The sequence below is a fragment of the Harpegnathos saltator genome, unplaced genomic scaffold (assembly GCF_003227715.2).
Source record: "Harpegnathos saltator strain DR-91 unplaced genomic scaffold, Hsal_v8.6 scaffold328, whole genome shotgun sequence".
Classification (NCBI taxonomy): domain Eukaryota; kingdom Metazoa; phylum Arthropoda; class Insecta; order Hymenoptera; family Formicidae; genus Harpegnathos; species Harpegnathos saltator.
Window position 1 is genome coordinate 33764 of NW_020230126.1, and position 17973 is coordinate 51736.

General features: G+C 38.0%; 5 protein-coding genes across 7 annotated transcripts; 2 read left to right on the forward strand and 3 right to left on the reverse strand.

Moving 5' to 3' along the window:
- Positions 1-16: 16 nt before the first annotated feature.
- On the reverse strand, positions 17-1980 carry LOC105185334 (uncharacterized). The gene has a single exon (XM_011144738.3). It carries the CDS (start codon positions 1370-1372, stop codon positions 500-502), a length of 873 nt encoding a protein of 290 aa, XP_011143040.1. The 5' UTR covers positions 1373-1980; the 3' UTR covers positions 17-499.
- A 151-nt stretch (positions 1981-2131) lies between these two features.
- Positions 2132-4935, reverse strand: LOC105185333 (uncharacterized). Its single transcript, XM_011144735.3, has 3 exons — positions 4404-4935; positions 3715-4322; positions 2132-2929 (listed from the first exon to the last, which is right to left on the reverse strand). Exons 2-3 carry the CDS (start codon positions 3904-3906, stop codon positions 2504-2506), a joined length of 618 nt encoding a protein of 205 aa, XP_011143037.1. The 5' UTR covers positions 3907-4322; positions 4404-4935; the 3' UTR covers positions 2132-2503.
- Positions 4936-6404: 1469 nt separating this feature from the next.
- Positions 6405-10361, forward strand: pkaap (A-kinase anchoring protein pkaap). Of its 2 annotated transcripts, XM_011144730.3 has the most exons (11): positions 6405-6747; positions 7097-7453; positions 7544-7880; positions 7969-8092; positions 8168-8304; positions 8409-8559; positions 8663-8777; positions 8922-9096; positions 9180-9253; positions 9352-9404; positions 9482-10361. In XM_011144730.3, exons 1-11 carry the CDS (start codon positions 6723-6725, stop codon positions 9569-9571), a joined length of 1638 nt encoding a protein of 545 aa, XP_011143032.1. In that variant the 5' UTR covers positions 6405-6722; the 3' UTR covers positions 9572-10361. The 2 variants fall into 2 exon arrangements, with proteins under 2 accessions (XP_011143032.1, XP_011143030.1); XM_011144728.3 differs by having other exon boundaries at positions 7097-7880.
- Positions 10362-11125: 764 nt separating this feature from the next.
- LOC105185330 (G-protein coupled receptor 143) lies at positions 11126-13453 on the reverse strand. 2 transcript variants are annotated; one of them, XM_011144727.3, is made up of 7 exons: positions 13263-13453; positions 12674-12785; positions 12339-12433; positions 12185-12260; positions 12082-12088; positions 11669-11996; positions 11126-11587 (listed from the first exon to the last, which is right to left on the reverse strand). In XM_011144727.3, exons 1-7 carry the CDS (start codon positions 13410-13412, stop codon positions 11354-11356), a joined length of 1002 nt encoding a protein of 333 aa, XP_011143029.1. In that variant the 5' UTR covers positions 13413-13453; the 3' UTR covers positions 11126-11353. The 2 variants fall into 2 exon arrangements, with proteins under 2 accessions (XP_011143029.1, XP_011143028.1); XM_011144726.3 differs by having other exon boundaries at positions 11127-11587; positions 12082-12260; positions 13263-13412.
- Positions 13454-14877: 1424 nt separating this feature from the next.
- On the forward strand, positions 14878-17895 carry LOC105185329 (bifunctional purine biosynthesis protein PURH). Its single transcript, XM_011144724.3, has 7 exons — positions 14878-15085; positions 15455-15658; positions 15749-16037; positions 16105-16596; positions 16837-17229; positions 17310-17574; positions 17705-17895. Exons 1-7 carry the CDS (start codon positions 15067-15069, stop codon positions 17822-17824), a joined length of 1782 nt encoding a protein of 593 aa, XP_011143026.1. The 5' UTR covers positions 14878-15066; the 3' UTR covers positions 17825-17895.
- Positions 17896-17973: the final 78 nt, after the last annotated feature.

The following is a 17973-nucleotide window of genomic DNA, read 5'->3' on the forward strand; positions in this document are numbered from 1 at the left end:
GAGAGGAAGAGAGAGAGAGGAAGAGAGAGAGAGGGAGAAAAAGAGAGATAAGAAAAGATACGGTGATTCCACGGAATTTTTGCGATTCTCTCGTCGTGGAGATTTGGTGGTCGCGCACGGTTGGAGGGACCAGGATGCGGATATACGTACAATCGATCGAACATCGAACATGCAATGAAACATGCAGACTGAGTCGGGAAAAGATCGAGAGCTGCTTTGTGCGCAAACTCGTTTAAAATACGCAACGCTATTGTCATTTAATGCATTTTATTCAACGATGAGACAATCTGGCCGCTGATGTGTTAGTTACTGCGGATACGCCGATTGATACAATACTGAAACCATCCCCGCGCATTCGCAGCATTTCCTTCGCGAGTTTACAACATTCGTCGCTAGATGAGGAAGGAACGTGAGATACAATAAGTTATACACCGAGGGCTTAAGAATCACACGACGAGAACATCGGCTTCGACGATCAATGGCGGAGGTGAGTATAGGTCTACGAAAGAGGATCATCGGATTTGTCGAATCCGCATACGCCGGTCGCGTCACGGCGCCTTCCTGGACCGCAGTTCTCGACACCATCGCCCAACAGCCTCAGCTCCTGCTGCTTCTCGCCGGCGAGCGTCGTGTCGTTCTTATTGCTAGTCGCCAAAGGCGCTGCGTCCTCCTCGTCGAGGCCTCTTCGCGACAGCTGCTTCTTCATCAATGTGCCCGGACGACCGGGCTCCACGTCGGGGTTCCAAACGTTCCCGATTACGTTTCGGGCTCGACCACCGCCCTCCATCTTGGAGCCGAGAGTTCGTATGTCCACGAGGTACCCCAGAATCACCGGCATCTGCTGGCTCTTGATCAACTCGAAGCCTTTGGTGCTCTTGGCTGTTCTTATGGCGCCTTCAGCTTTTTCTTCTCGCGTTTCCTCGCCGGTCGTTGCTTGCTGTTGCTGACTTGAAGCGTCCGATGGTTCCGCGTTCTTCTCCTTCGCATCGTGCAATGATTCTTTCTTGGCTGGACGATCTTCATTTGCCTGCACAGTTGTGCTGGTACTAGTGATGTAAACCTCTTCACCGCGAAGCTCATCGTTGGACTCCTCGAATGTGTCCTCCGACTCGTGAGCCTTGGACGAAGATGGTGGGATGACTCTACCGGGTGAGCCCAGGTGGTGCTTGAGTTCCAGCGCCTGCAATGCGAGCTCGCTGAGGAAATCGTTGTTGCCAGGCACGGCCACGACGAAGAGGAGATTCTCCAGCTGAGCGTGCACGTTGAACTCGCCTTGTTGTCGTTGGTCGTATCTTCTCGGTGCTGCGCTGATCCCGGCGAGGAATGTCAGGAACGTCGCGCTGAGAAAGAACAACACACGGACCATCGCCATCGTCGTGGTGGTGCACGCCGCTGGTAGCAGTATACGGTTAGTCACGGTCGCGTCGTGCGTGTAATGCGTCACGTTGCTCTCGCGCCCTGTCGACAGCTCACTCCCAGATGCTTCTCTTCGGCAACGTGAGCCGAACGAAGTCTTTTCCGCAACTGCGACGATCGCGCGGACGGGGTAGCGGTTCGCCCGATCGCCGTCGCGGCCGTCGTGCGGGGTCGCCGCGACCGGTACCACCACGGATCTGATGGTCCATCTCGATTGGGTTGCAGAACGTTGCCACGGTGATTGAAGTTGATCGCTCGTAACTCGTTATGTGAGCCGAAACATGGCCGCGAGGGTGCCGCCTGGTCACTTCGTCATTGAACGCTGTTCCGTAGACACTTGTCCCTCTGGCATTTCGTCGTCCATCACGCTTCTTCATGATATTTGATCATTTACGAGCACTTCGGGTAGTTCATACCTTTTGTCGTTCGCGACGATATTTTCTCTTCATTATATTTCACTGTTTACATTTATGTTTTCGCTCGTCATGCTTCTCAGTTTAAATTGAACTTTCGTTTATGCTTGTCTGTAAAGGACATGTTAAACACCAACTCGGAAACTAGATCGAATATATTTAATACTTCAAATTCATGTTTTATTGTTGTGAGAGATAAAAACGATGGAAATCGTTTTTATCTCTCTCTCTCTCTCTCTCTCTTTTTGCTTTTCTTTTAATATGTAATGTTTATATAAATTGTATATTGATGTAATGTGGCAATTTTTATTTGCGTTGTGCGATTGTCTTCACAGTTGTTTTAATACATCTATTTTTTAGCTTCAAGTTGTTGATTTAATGTCAATTTGTTAATTTTTAATAAAGAAGACGATTTATGATTGATGCTTGATTAAGTTTCCGGCTGGTGCTTGATAAATTATCACGCACGGAACAAAAGGGAGTCGAGAGCTGAAGAGGAAAAAATTGGAAATTGACGGAAAAACTTTCGAGAAACAAACTAAACATCCGTGCAGATGAAAATGCGAATTTCTCTGATATGACTACGATATAACAGCGCTTAATTTCATCCTATACTTCTTCGCGAGACTTTGAAAAAGGATGTTTAGAGGAAAGGACTTGATGGTCGCGTGTACTCACGGCAACGACAGCCATCGTCGATTTGTTCGTCGACAACGCCCATTGCCGATCGGGATGTATCCGGACTTGCAGCGTTTTTTAGAACGCAGTGTTTGTACAGGTTTCAGTGTGATCGGCGCTGTTGAAGATGCTAATATTGAAGATACCCGAATATCGACTGACACGGGTCTGTTTTCCCCGCTCGACTGATTTTCATAGTCTATATTCAACGTCGAGTTCACGGTACCGTTCGATGGATCAATGTCCGGCGTTACCTCGTCGATCGAATTTGTGGAATTAACGGGAGACCCCGAGGCTGTCGAATTTTGCAAGAAAGCAGGCTCCACCATCTGTGTGACGTCGTTCTTCTCGGTGGAACTCGATGTGGGTTTGTTGCTCGGCTTCACAGTGAAGTCGGCGTAGTCGTAGAAGTAATCGTAATCCTGCGAAGACAATGCGACGAAGATGTTACGAATATCGCTACGACATTCCTTAGGAATGAAAATAAGTATATTAAAGATTCACAGAAATAGGTGAAAAAGATACGGCGAAAGAATGTCAAAAAGAAAACTCCGATCGTTGCAGACATCCGCTGCCTGGCTGTAGTCAAATTGAATTATGGCGTTAGGAGCGGAATTATTTTGTGAATTCTTTCCTTCCACTGTGTGTAAAAATAAATTAATCTTTCGCATGGCCTCATTCGCATTCGATAACTGTAGATTGATAAAATATACCGGACATCATCTTCTTGATTGCCGAGAAAATTTACATTTCTCGCTTCTGACGTCATAATTCGGTAAGGATACAATCAAAAGCCAATCAGGAGCCTTCTTAAATGATGAGACAATGAATTAATTAAACGAACTTCATACATTATGCATTCAATTATAACGGATCAGACGCAGTTTGATCTGCAAGATCTAAAGTCGTCCTTAGAAATTATTACATAATCCTGACCGCAATATTATTATTTCATACTTCATTTGTGTTCATGCGCTTAAGATCGGAATGCAACAGCATTGCTATTAGCAACAGATAAGCTTGTAACTTGTAAGACGGGCTTTAAATGTGAGGTGTCACATCATCTAAAGCGCACATTACAAGTTCACCGGGCTCTTTCCACTCTTGCTGCAAATTCGCCCGACACAAACAAATGTGCGAAATGAAATAAAAAAGCAACGGTATCACGATGATGTCGATAATCTTTGATCCGGAAGGACTAGTTTACCGTGTAATCCTCGAGGATCTCGGAGTTCAACAGCGTGACGACGTGTACGTTCTTCAAATTCACCTGCACGTTCAGATCGCCGGTCTGCCTCTGATCGTAAACGGCCGGCGTGGCAGACAACGGGCTCGCGATAACGAAGTTGCAGAGAGCGAGCATGATCGTTGTCATCGTCGGCGTTATCGTTCTCGTCATCGTCGTTCAGTGGGATCAATCTTCTCGAATAACGAGCGTGAAAAATGCACGACCGGGCCCGAGGAAACTCCGGGGTCTTGAGGAAGCTCTTGACTGCGGGCCGCCAGAGGCGGCGCGAGGATCTATCCGACGTCGTCGAACGGAGTCGCCAGCTCGGACGTAATCGTTGGCATTCGCGTGGACAAACCGGTATACGACAGCTCACAGACATTTTCGTGTCTTCGACACTCTACCACCTTTTAGCCTTCGGATCAGCCGAGTACGATGCCCGGACGTTGCCCTCTCTCGCACATTCTACCTTGACAGCCGACCGTCGTCGACGTAGACGTATATGTACGTGTACGCGTACACGCATGTACGCCGCGTGCACGCGATCGGATTTAATCGCAGTTGGATTTAGTTTGGAGATGGAATAACTGAAACATTTGCATGGAATTCATATCGTCGTACGTCATTTTTTTGTCGATGTTTAATTATGAAATATATAATAGATTTACCTGAGAGAAACATTCGCCGTTCCGAAGCGCATGGAATAGAAATGTCGTTTTGTCGGATCACTCTAGTGATAAAATATCTGAAAAGTTTAAGTGGAATTTACATCGTAGCACATTTACTTGTTGTCATTAAGAAATTTATAATGAGTTTTATAATAATCCGATAAAAATATTCGGCAGTAAAAATATATGATATGAAAATACCAATCTGTATAAATATGAACATAAATTTGAGTAGGATTTACATCGCTGTATATTTATCAGTTGTACAATTATTGATCATAAAACATATAACAGATTCTATGATCAATCGATGAAAATATTGAAAAGAGACATTTTATCTTTAATTTCATTCTACAGAGTGATATTTCCGTATACTTTAAAACGCTGAATATTTAAATAGATCGTTGCAATATATATTGAAGATTTAATAATTATAATCTATATAAGACAAAGAATTGTGGAAAGAGAGAGACGACAAATTCCACACAACTTGGAATGTGTCTTTTCCGACAAGAAAATGTTTAAAAAGCCATCGAGATCGTAGAAATATTTTTTTTGAGGATAATAAAAATGTTCTAGCTTTATTAGCTCTTTATGCATAAAATTCTCCCGCGAGGAGAACAATACTAAAAGATATGCTTCATGGTATATTTTTCAATAAACTTATTTATATATTTATCGGTATAGTCTCATAATTATATATATAAAACTCACTGAACATTCTTCCATAAATATCCTCTTCATTCATCAAATAAAGCAGCAGTATATATGTAATGTTACTGTCAGAATTTTAATAGCAATACGCCATATTGTATATCGCATGTGTTCGATATTTAAAATTGTGTAAGTCGATAAATAGTTTATTTGAAGAATAGAAGCTATATTCATATCGCTTATATTTTCTACACTTTCTATGACCTTTTTCCGACAAGGGAGATACTACGTTATACAAAACTATTTTATTGGTTACATATTTTAGACAAATTTTTAAAAGATCTTTGATAGTATATAATCAATAAAATAGCTTTGTGTAACTCAATGTTCTCTTGCTGGAAAACTATATACTATATACTCCCTATATATACTATATACTCACTATATACTCCCTATTTTTCTTCTCTTTCTCTTCTGTCACAATAAAACAAGTCTTTTCGAGTGCAGAAGAATTCATATCTCGTGAACAACTCGCAATCGTTCGAGGTCTCGCTATCGAATATAGTATCGAGATGTGATCAAATCGAATCTCTAAATACAAACGATTCGGATCGCCAGCAGTGCTGCGATTCTGTAACTCGTTATTGGAGTTAACGACACTTTCGTTATCGTTACGCAGCTTTTGTATACCGTAGAAAAGCTGCGCAACAATAACGAAACTGTCGTTAACTCCAATAACGAGTTACAGAATCGCACCATAGAGGGTATGTTTGAAAATAGCTGTGGCTGCCAGTAAAGATAAAGAGTCTGTTCTTTATAGCTGCACTGCTGAACTAGTGCAATAAGTTAAAATGAGACAATTATATTTTTTCTCATTCTAACTTATTGCACTAGTTCAGCAGTGCAGTTATAAAGAACAGACCAAAAGTTGGCACTAACCACTGACACCGACAAGACACTAATAAAGACCGTTGGTCTTCGGGGTCATTATATCTCTTTTATTGACTTTATTGCAATAGGATTTTGCAATTCGTTAACGATAACGACACTGGCTGTGTTCCAAAATTCACTGCCAGTACTGAAAATACATAGTTTGTCACATATATTATAGGTTTTCAGTGCTGGCAGTGAATATTGGAACGCAACCACTGTCGCAAGTATGATATATAGAAAATAAACGCAACAACACATCATGCTAGTGACATTGTCGTTAAAAAGTTACAGCCCCGCTATCCCGCCTATGGGATAAACGAAACACATCTGTAATTTCCATTGCTGCCAACTTTATCTTTACTGGCAGCAGCCGCAACTATTTTCAAACACACTCGGAAAGTGGCAAGTTACTACACCTGCACCGGATTGTCGTAATCGGCGATACAAACAATAATAATCTGTCACTTGATCGAGCCTGTGTAATGACGCCACTGTGAAGTGTCGTGTGTTGCATACGCGCGTAACCGGGGTGTAAATTGACGTCAGGATCAACGAAGTTTAGAGGTGTCAGCCAGGTTGATCTCGATCGCGCATCATAGTCTGACATTTACCAAAAACTGATGTGTTCCATTCATCTTCCGTGGGATACGCATGTAACTATACGGCCGTTATTTACCTTGGTGATCCTTCCTACATCGGCGACTCTTATCATGTTACGCGCTGACACGAACGATGCTCCAATTTCTTAAGAAGATTGGTAATTATGTTCTCGTTGCTCTCGCCACTGTGAACGAGATCGCAAAAGAGAGAGAGTCTCTTCAATTTGACGCGTATAACCTCGTCCCCAAACAAGTGACCCTTTGACATTTAAGACGCGACGCGGCAACTTTTACTCGCGCGTTTACATTCGAAAGCAAAGTCGGTATCATACAAATCAGTATACAAAAAGTATCGTACAAATTTGTCGTATTAAAGGAAAGTAATTGCAACGATCTTTCTTTGCGCACTTTGGCGATCTATCTCACTTGTATGGATATCTGTTCCTTATGACATTACTCTTTAGTTTTTAATTCTTTTCATAACAAAATTGTATTTGGTGTTTTTAGGACAGAGGGATAAGTCCGGATTGTTAGAAAGCTCACCCACAAGATCGACAAGTTCAGGAAATCTTGCACTAGATGCATTCAATGGCTACACATCCATTCCAACATCGTTGGGTATATTGTGCAATCTCGAGGAAGAAGCAGAGGAAGAAATTTTCAATAATGACATCAAGGAAGCATATTCCTTTAGCTCTCGTTTGTCTAAAGCTCTCCCAGAAGTACTTACGGACAAGAGTGCCCTTGGTTACTTCATTCAATTCATGGACACTAGGAAACACGTAGCTCTCATAAAATTCTGGTTAGAGGTAGAATGCTTGTGCAGCGCATCTGGTATGCCCAATTGTACAGAAAGAACCAAATGTTCGAATCAAAAGGAATTATTAGATGCTTTACCTACTTCTTTAGATAATAATGAGAATCTCAGTTGCAATATACTCTCTAATGATGTAGATATTCAAACAAGCAGCGAAATACCATGTGATGAGAATGTGAATAGCGATAGTATAACATCCATTCTAAGTGGTATGCCAAAGACTAGTCAGGCGGTAAATGAAATACGACAATCAAATCATAATTGCGAAAACAAGAGACATGACATGACAACAAGCAAGCAGGATGCTCTGAGAATTTATAAGAAGTATATTGTTAAGGAAGCTCTGGGTATAAATCAAATATCTGAAGAATTAAAGCTAGATATGGAAAAAGCTGTTGCGCAGGAGAACATTGAGCCTATATTAAGGTGCCTATCTGCTGTTCAAAGCATAGTATACGATATATTAGAAAACGAGTGAGTAAAACAATGTACAGTTTTTCTACTATTCTTTTTGTGATATTCTTATATATATATATATACATCTGTAAAATGTATTTTATAGGTATATTAATGATTTTTTACGAAGCGAATTTCATTGTAAGCATCAAATTGATATGCTCACCAGTGGCAATGTACAGTTAGCAGATATATTATACAATGAAACTGCATTCTTTTACTTCATGGAGGTATAACCAACTTTTTCCCATCTTTTTCTACAACAAAAATTTAGCTTAGATATTTATTCGTTATTTATGTTCTAGTTTATGGAACTCGAGAATAAGCGAGAGTTGTTGGACTTTTGGATGTCAGTGATCAGTTATAAACAGAATCTTTTGGATAAGAAAGGTGCGGCCGATCCCGAAGAGGCGCAATCCGATGCCGTTATTATTTATGAAAAGTAATTTCTAGGCTATACATTTTTTTCTATACATATCTAACAGAATTAAAAACTGTTGGTCAAGAAATAAACGTTCTGTATGGATACTACTGTATTTTCCTTAGGTATTTCAGTTTACAAGCAACAATGCCCCTTGGATTTAGTGATAAGATCCGCTTTCATGTAGAACAAAATATTTGCCGCGAGGACGATAATGGACCACAGCCTGATTGTTTCGATAAACCGAACAAAATTGTATATAATTTTCTCAACAAGGTACATTGGACATATATATCTTATAGATTGCACGTTTCATTGCACAAATACTTACGCCGAAGTAAACGGAACAAAAGTCGACAATCGCATTATATACTTCTAGCATTATCTCCCGGCCTTCTTATCGTCGCAGCTATATTATAAATACTTATCAGAGTTAATCAGTACCATTCAGAGCAGTCCATGTCCAAGTTTACATGCCAAGATAAAGAGAACAGGTTGGTATCTACTATTGATATGTAATGTATTATTCCTGCAAGGTATTATCCGTGAAAATTGTTATTTTATGTCTGCTGACTAAAAATCTCCTTGTGTTAGTTATAATAGTTATAATGATATTAATTCGTAAAACGTATCATCAGGTTCAGATTGCAGCAGTGAAGTGAGTTCTGTATGCACTAGCATGCCAAGTACTTCTCAAATAGGAAATTATAGCAACAGGTTACCTGATAATAAAAAGAATATTAACAATCATCTAAATATCGATACCAGACAACTTTACGATCCAGATTCCCTGTGGAAACGTAATAAATATAGGTATTTTACATATTTTAACGCTAAGACGCACGTAACACAACTGTTGTACAATCTATTAGTTTATAATCCAATGTATTTTGTAGATTGAGCATTGGTTACATTGACAACTTAGGTAGATTTATTAGTGAAATAGAGCCAGATCCTCATAGAAAATATGGTAAGTTATGTACAACTTTGTATTTAAATTTAAGATCCAATACGTATATACACACATATAAATGTAAAATTGTATAAAATTTTGTACGCGAATTTCAGAATCTCGCCTAACGCGTGCTGTAAAACGATTTGTAAATATAGAACAAGATAAGGTAAATATACAATATTGATATTTTATAATTGATTGTTCAAGATTATATTTATAATTGAATCGATTGATTACCGATAGGCTAAAGAAGAGTTAGCGTGGAGGATTGCTGAGATGATTGTTCGTGAAATCACATCTTTGACGCTAGAATCTACGAATCTTCCTTCTTGATGGTGCAAATTTGACATAACTATTTTGAGGCTTATATAAGTTCTCCTTAAGTATAAGATATTTTCTATTTCGAATATTTGTATAAACAGAAAATGCCCTGTTACCTTCTCTGTTTTATTTTGAAACGTTAGCGCAATGATGCTGCAGCAATTGCCAAAGTGCCAAAAGAATTGTCAATATGAGTGAAAGATTTTATTAATCGTTTTGTAACATATATAACAGATATTTTAAGAGCAAGCATATAAAATCATTGGAAGATCTCTATCTTCTTATTTTATACTTTTATATTTCCAGACTCTTAGCAGGTACATATATTTTATGCAACCAGTGAAAATTTTTAATGATTTGCCAATGTCATTCAGCTTTTTTAGCAGCAACTAGCAAATGATGTATTTAAGTTGCATTATTGTACCAATAGACACCATCAAAATATATAATCGTCCCGTTTTTATAATTCATAATGTAAATGACTTAATGAGAAATTAGATTAATATTTTATTAATCTATTTCAATATTTTTGGACTTTGTCATGTAAACAAATTTTATGAAGCTCTTATAATCAGCACAATTGTTTTTGTAATTGTTTTGAAGATCTTCCTATTTTTTAATCTATCACAAAACATACATAGAGAACTTTATGAATTCGCAATTCCTCCGTTCTACCAGTTCATCAGTTATGACGCCAAAGATGAGAAAATACAGACAAACGTTTTTTTTTTTTATTTCTATCTTTATAAGTGAGCAGAGTCAGAGCTTAATTAAAAAGAAAAACATTCATAGATTCATAATTACATGTATATACAGATATTAATATTGATATTATCCATCGATTGCTTTTCTTTATTTTAAACCAGTCGTTGTGATCTTAATCCTTTAAAAATTTAATTATAGATAAATAATAACTGAGTTATTATTTATCTATAGCCATATATAAATAACGTTTGCGTTATTTTCCTTGCTTCTGGCGCAATAATTAATCTCAAAATGGCTAATGCAAATATTGGCGAATTCTTAAAGCGTAAGATTTTGTACTTTTTTCATTGTCGATTTATATAACGATGTATTTGACGTTAAAATAACGATATAAATGATATGTATGATAGTGATGTATGTGTGACCGCCGTTGATCGTGATATTATGAGATATAGAAAAAGATATATTTTAATAGTAATTAGCACGTAATTCATAATATTTAAGTACAAAATGTTAATAATGAAACCTCCATTATATGCTCTATCTGTATATTTTGCTATGTCTTATCTATTACACCACTACAGAACACCGAAAGCATATCACAAAAGAAGAAAAATATTATCATATTTTTCAAAAGTAACTAAATAGTATGATATATTACATAAAAACCCACCGAATCTTGTATTTTAAAAGAAAAATATCTTGTAATTTCTTTTTTGAAATTTCTTTTTTTTTTTTTTTTTTTTTTTTTGATAATTTTTTATCTCTGCAGATTAGATAAAATATTGTTAAATCTTATAATTTAGCGATATTATATGGATCATTATACGTTTAAATACTTATTTTATTTAGTTTTTTATATTTTTATTATACAAAATGTCCCATTAAATCTTCTAACAGATTATTGTATGTTTAAAATAATCCTCCAAAATCTCATAAAATATCTCATAAAATATTAAAATGACTAACCTTGATTTTATGAGATGTAAATCTCTCAATGACATTGTATACAAAGATGATCTTGATGCTATACACACTGTATTTACAGAACAAGTTATTAAAAATTTGGTAACAACTATTATTTTTCTTTTAGAGAGAGGAAGATCCGTTTATACTGATATATGGTGTGTTCCGTCCGTATTCTGTCTTTGGATTTAGTAATGGAGACGACTCGGAAAAATGCATACCCGTATCTCTTTTGCTGTTTGGACTTTTACTTGTGCTTCCAGTGTCTTGACAACAATCCAAACGAAGTTTCTCCCGCCTAGTCCATCTTTGATAGACAAGCGCATTAAAGAATGCCTGAAGAGGATTTGTCACAGCCTGCAGATTAAAGATTTGTCTTAAAACCTTTATTCTAAATTTACATGCGAGTCTTATTCAGGAGAGTCGTCATGAACATACCATTATATACCATAAGATGATGATCGCCTTAATCGGCAACTGGAACCATAAGGTCCACAACAATATCCCATTGATTAAATTGGGTATCCAGCACATATAGTAAACTAGATTAGTGAGGGCGAATTTTAATCTAATTGTTTGTAGTAACTTCCGTTCCCTGCTGGTCATTTGGCCCATGCTATGCATAACTGCTGTCTCAAGATCTCGAGTTGACGCAATATACATGATGGGATTCACGATCATGACCACCGCAATTAGTACGTACGTGGCACAGTAGTTAGGAAGAATACGTAGTACGGCAGTGACTAGCGTCGTTGAGTTGTGACAACTGTAAGAGATCATTCTGAACTCAGTATCATTGCTCAAAATATATGCTCAGGAATGATGGAGCAGTATCAGTCGCAAAACCTGACTTTGCATCTGGAATGTACAACATAATCAGTCCAAATGTAGTGAGGATGGCTGGCAGTATCCAGGCTACAGCATGATAATACATAGGACATCCACTTTTGTTACCTAGCAGTAACTTCATATCCACAGCATAACACAATGTCCATATCCATGTGGCCATGTAAAAATATTGGATCCATGCCTGTATAAACAGTAAGCAATACTCCTTTAATACTTTTGCTGTGTAGAAATCATTAAACTTGGTGACTATCAATATTACCGATGACAAAGCGCAGAAAACTACGCTGGAAGTGTCATCCTCCATTGGCATGATAGATTTGTAACGCATCCATATTGCTGATCTCACACAAACACCTAATCAAATATAGATCAGTTAAATAAAACAGACTCATTGTGTCCCATATATTAATTGGACCATTGCATAATTATATTCATTATTCAAAATTAATAAATTTAGTGGTCTATGCATTAAAATATTCTCAGTATTAATGCTAAACAAGTTCTTAATAAAATAATTAGATAAATTGTCAACGTAAGGATTTTCTATTGTTAAGTTATTATTAGCATTAATCAAGTTGCAATAACAAACTAAACCTAAAGATGCTAAGAGGTCAGCAACAGCAAGCCACACAATAATATTTCGTCCTCTGGACAAAGAGAAATTGTTCCAATGATAAGGGGAACTTGAATCTTCTCGAGGTAATATCTGTAAAGATTTTTTATATTTATAAATATTTGTTAAAAATAAATCTAGAAAGAAAGAAAAAGACACCTTTCTCATGGAGCTTCACGTAACATCAATCATGTTATATGATGGGAATGACAATTAAAAGAAACATCTTTCTGTTGTTTTATTTTTATTATGTTATGTCACTTATATTGTTATTTTTATATAGCTAATACTTGTTCTGTTACACTTTCTGCACTTGAAACATAATAGGTGCAAACGCATGTTGGGAGAAGGAAGGAGAAAGAAGCAGAGTGCAGAAATGCACCTGAAACGAACAGAACGACGGTTGCATTTTTGTGAGAAATCTTAAACGTACAATGACATCTGTTGAATCACGATCAATCTTGAATGTCCTGAATATAACGACGCGTTTATATCACGTTCCATTATGTTACGTGAGAAAAAATGTACCGGTGAAAGGTAAGCCCGTCCTGGATTCCTCTTAAAAGTTACCTGATAAATTGCTCCGAATATGCCAATTACTGACGAGACCATGCACACAATGTTGTACGCGTCTCTATTAAATTCTTGCATTATTATCAGCGCCATATCCGATTTGTTCGTGTGATGACAGCAAAATGTTTGTAACGTCGGGTCCGCCATGTTATCACAATAAAACGAGTATATTTCACTTCACAGGCTTCGCACATACTAAATCAGCTTAGACTAGCGTGGACTCCAAATGCGTATCAGTGCGTATGTACATAATCCGAAGTGGCCATAATGTACACACTACACAACGTACAATGTGATTTACTCTCCCTCTCTTTCATTGTCGTTTCAATAGATCTGCCTGTATCTGTCAATTACACCTTTTACACTTTGTTCCTTTACCATCTTCTTCTCTCAATCCCGAATATGTGTATGTTTCTTTGTAAACCTAAGAAATACCACGAAATTGTGGCTAATCACAGACGGACTTTGCTATAGCCCGTGTTATCTATCGTGAGAATAATGTTATCACACTCTAAAAAGAACGAATACAGGTTCACAGGTAAAAGTTACGAAACGCGTTTCGTTTAAGTGCTATGCTTGGGTTGAAGTGCGGCACAAAACATGTTAGCCGTTTTCCTCGATGTTGAATATATCTTAATTAAAATTTCAAGAAAGATTACATATCTTAGATGTGATCAACTACATTTATTCGAATTCGCCACAAAATTAATTCCATTTATTTGAAAAAAGGTCTGCAGAATTCGAATCTGTTTTGTCTCAATTGAAATTCTTATCTGGCACGAAAATTGCATTCGCTGCAAATTTCACACGCGATTCGGCAAAAATGCATCATGGCTGCCTGCACTAACGTCAATTTGAAGAGTTAACCTTGGTTGAATAAATACAGCTTTTTTCCTTCGTTTATTATAAACAAGACTACAATATTTAAAGACGAAGCAAACGAATGGTGGAGCCGAGTTTATTTTATCCGGACTGTACGATCGCTTTTCGTTCGCATTATTAAGCATTTCAAAGAAGGAGAGAGGAGCGAGAGTAAGAAAGAAAGTATATAAGCTCTTATCTTTCAATCTACCTAGACCAATCAATATAATCTATTTCAACGAGATAAGAGGCTTTAAATACATATATACAGGCTATCCCAAAACCATCCGTATGATTTCAGTTGCCAGGTCGTCGAGCAATTTTCATCTATATTTATCAATACATTGACCGATAAAAATTTGCGGCGGCGCTTACTTCTCGCGCGAAATTTGCGAAACGTTTGCACTGATTAACAATTAAAATCTTACTTTGCGGGAATCGCAATCATGCACGCACAATTATTAACCGTCGCAGTGAAGTAGAATAACTATATATGCGAAACAAATTATACGAATTTTTACTATACAATTATTTATACATGTTGTATTCGTTTATTCGTTCCTATCATATATTTATATCGTATGTATGCGTGTCTGCCCACAGGAATAATGCGTGAAGATTATTTAAAAGGACGATTGCCGGTGGTAATTTGCAGTGGCAATCATTCCAAATATGTTACGCTTATATCTTCTGGAAGATAACATTTGACCAACAGTCACGGTAGTTGTTGCAAGATGTTTTCGACGTCATGACCTTTATCGTGTATATGTGCCCTACTGAAAGTGTGTTGGAGCATCGTTCGGTATAATACACATGTTTCTGCCGCGTATATCCTCTTTGCTCTTCGACTGAGCGTGCGTAAGTTTGTACATTGCTGCCCGGTTTCCTTTGAAACGTACAAAGTGCATTGTTGTCTCTCACCTAAAACTAACATCTAAAAATGCCGGCCAAAAAATTAGGTAAGTTGCATCGTATAACCGATAAAGCTATTAAGTCATTCGAACAGAAATAAAGGACAGTTTAACCTTTAATTGCTCCAGCGATATCTTTGACGATCGACCATTATGTTCGACCAGTAATTTATCATTTTAATAAAGCTATTAATAAAACATTAATGTTCAACTCGTATCTCACTTGTTGATCGTTTAGATCTAAGTTTCATTCTGCTATCAAAAATCTAACCGTTGGATGTGTAATTACTCGTCGAATTTTGAATTATGCGAACACACTTGCGTTCATTCGTTACATTCGACCGGTAATCATTTGAATTTTAATAAGTAATCAATAAGAATACATGTAATGCTTATACAATTTCGTATCATTCTCAGCTCTCCTGAGTGTGTCTGACAAGACCAATCTGTTGCCACTGGCTACAAAGCTACATGAATTTGGATTAACACTAATTGCCTCTGGAGGCACTGCACAGGCATTGAGAAATGCTAATCTACCTGTGCGAGATGTTTCTGAAGTTACGGGAGCACCTGAGATGCTTGGTGGACGTGTGAAGACCTTGCATCCTGCTGTTCACGCTGGTAAAAATAAATTTGTTGTTCTTACAGTATGTCTCAACAGTATTTTCACGTAATATTCTTATACTTTCATATTTTATTTTCTTATTATAGGTATACTTGCCAGATCGATTGTATCAGACATGAAAGATCTTCAAAGTCAGAATTACGATCTTATTCAAGTGGTAGTTTGCAACCTGTATCCCTTTGTACGTACCGTCTCGAAACCCGATGTGATAGTTGAAGATGCGATAGAAAACATCGATATCGGCGGTGTAACTTTACTACGTGCTGCCGCCAAAAATCATGCCAGAGTTACGGTTATCTGCGATCCTAATGATTACGACAAAGTCATCAATGAGATGGACACTACCGAGGACAGAAACACCTCCTTGGAGACTAGGTAGTATTTGAACGCGATGTAGGTCAACGTCGCGAATGCTGTCTAACGTGTTCTTGTAATTTTGCAGACAAACTTTAGCCTTGAAAGCATTCACTCATACCGCTGAGTACGACGACGCTATCTCAGATTACTTCCGCAAGCAATACAGCACTGGGGTTTCTCAACTCACTCTTCGTTACGGCATGAATCCGCACCAAAAGCCCGCGCAGATATTCACGACTCTAGAGAAGCTGCCGATGATCGTGCTAAACGGATCGCCAGGTTTCATCAACCTGTGCGACGCATTAAATGGGTACCAACTCGTGAAGGAATTGAAGTCCGCGTTAAATATGCCAGCGGCGACATCCTTTAAGCATGTTAGCCCGGCTGGAGCTGCCGTCGGTATTCCCTTGGACCGTACACAAGCAAAATTGTGTCAAGTAGATGATATCTTTGAGCAACTTACGCCATTGGCGACTGCTTACGCACGTGCACGCGGCGCCGACCGAATGTCCAGTTTCGGCGACTTCATCGCCTTATCCGAGCCATGCGACGTTATAACAGCCAAGATTATATCGCGGTACGTTACATTCAGGTTCTATGTTACAATTGAAACGGAATTATAGTTGTTTTATGTATATCAATTATACACACACACACACACGTTTTATTATATATATATATATAATAAAAAGTTGTATGTGTATATATATATATATATATAAGTATGAAAACAGATTAAATTTCAGTTTCAGTTTGATATATACACATGTGCGTGTGTATACATATATATCTATATGTAAAATAAATTTTCTTTCAGGGAAGTCTCAGATGGTATCATTGCACCTGACTACTCGAAAGAAGCCCTTGAGATATTGAAGAAGAAGAAAAACGGCTCGTACTGCGTGCTTCAAATTGATCCTGCTTATGTACCGTCTCCGATTGAGCGTAAAATTTTATACGGCTTGGTTATGGAGCAGAAGCGTAACGATGCGCTCATCGATAAACACACATTCGACAACGTCGTAACGAAGAAGGCGAAGACTCTGTCGGAGGAAGCCATCCGTGATCTGATTGTGGCTACTATCACAGTGAAGTATACGCAGAGCAATTCTGTCTGTTATGCGAAGGATGGACAGGTGATCGGGACTGGTGCCGGGCAGCAATCTAGAATTCATTGTACAAGACTTGCTGGAGATAAAGCTGATAACTGGTTCGTTATCTTTTCTATTTTTATTGATTCTTATTGATGAGAAAATTGTCTTAATTGTTTCATTGCCGTGTGTGTTACAGGTGGCTTCGCCAACATCCAAAGGTAACGGGAATGAAATTCAAGAAAGGTATAAAGAGAGCGGAAATCTCCAACGCTATCGACAATTACGTGAACGGGTCTGTAGGAAAGGATATGGACGAGTCCATGTGGGCCGCCATGTATGAGGAAGTTCCTGCAGAACTATCGGAAAGTGAGAGACTCGAATGGCTGAAGAAGTTGGATAACGTTGCTTTGAGTAGCGATGCCTTCTTTCCATTTAGAGATAACGTCGATCGAGCTAGACTGGTACGTATAGTGTTATTTTCACTTCACTTCTCTCACGCGATAAATCAAACGTGACGTTCTTTGATTCATTTGTTTTCTTAAATACAAGTTTGCTGACATCCTTCGATACGTCTTGTTTCTTTTGTTACAGAGTGGTGTTAAGTATATCGCAAGTCCTGCCGGCTCTACGAATGATGACGCAGTAATTGAAGCTTGTAATGAACACGAGATTGCACTGGCTCATACCGGTTTCCGATTATTTCATCATTAGATGTGAAACATAATCTGAAGATATATTTGATCACTATTTTTCTACAAATACAAACGTATATCTCATGATAACTATTTTTCTATGAATTGAAATGTATTTGACAGTTGCTGGTTTTTTTGTCTATTCCTATAAATATATTCAGTCAAAAG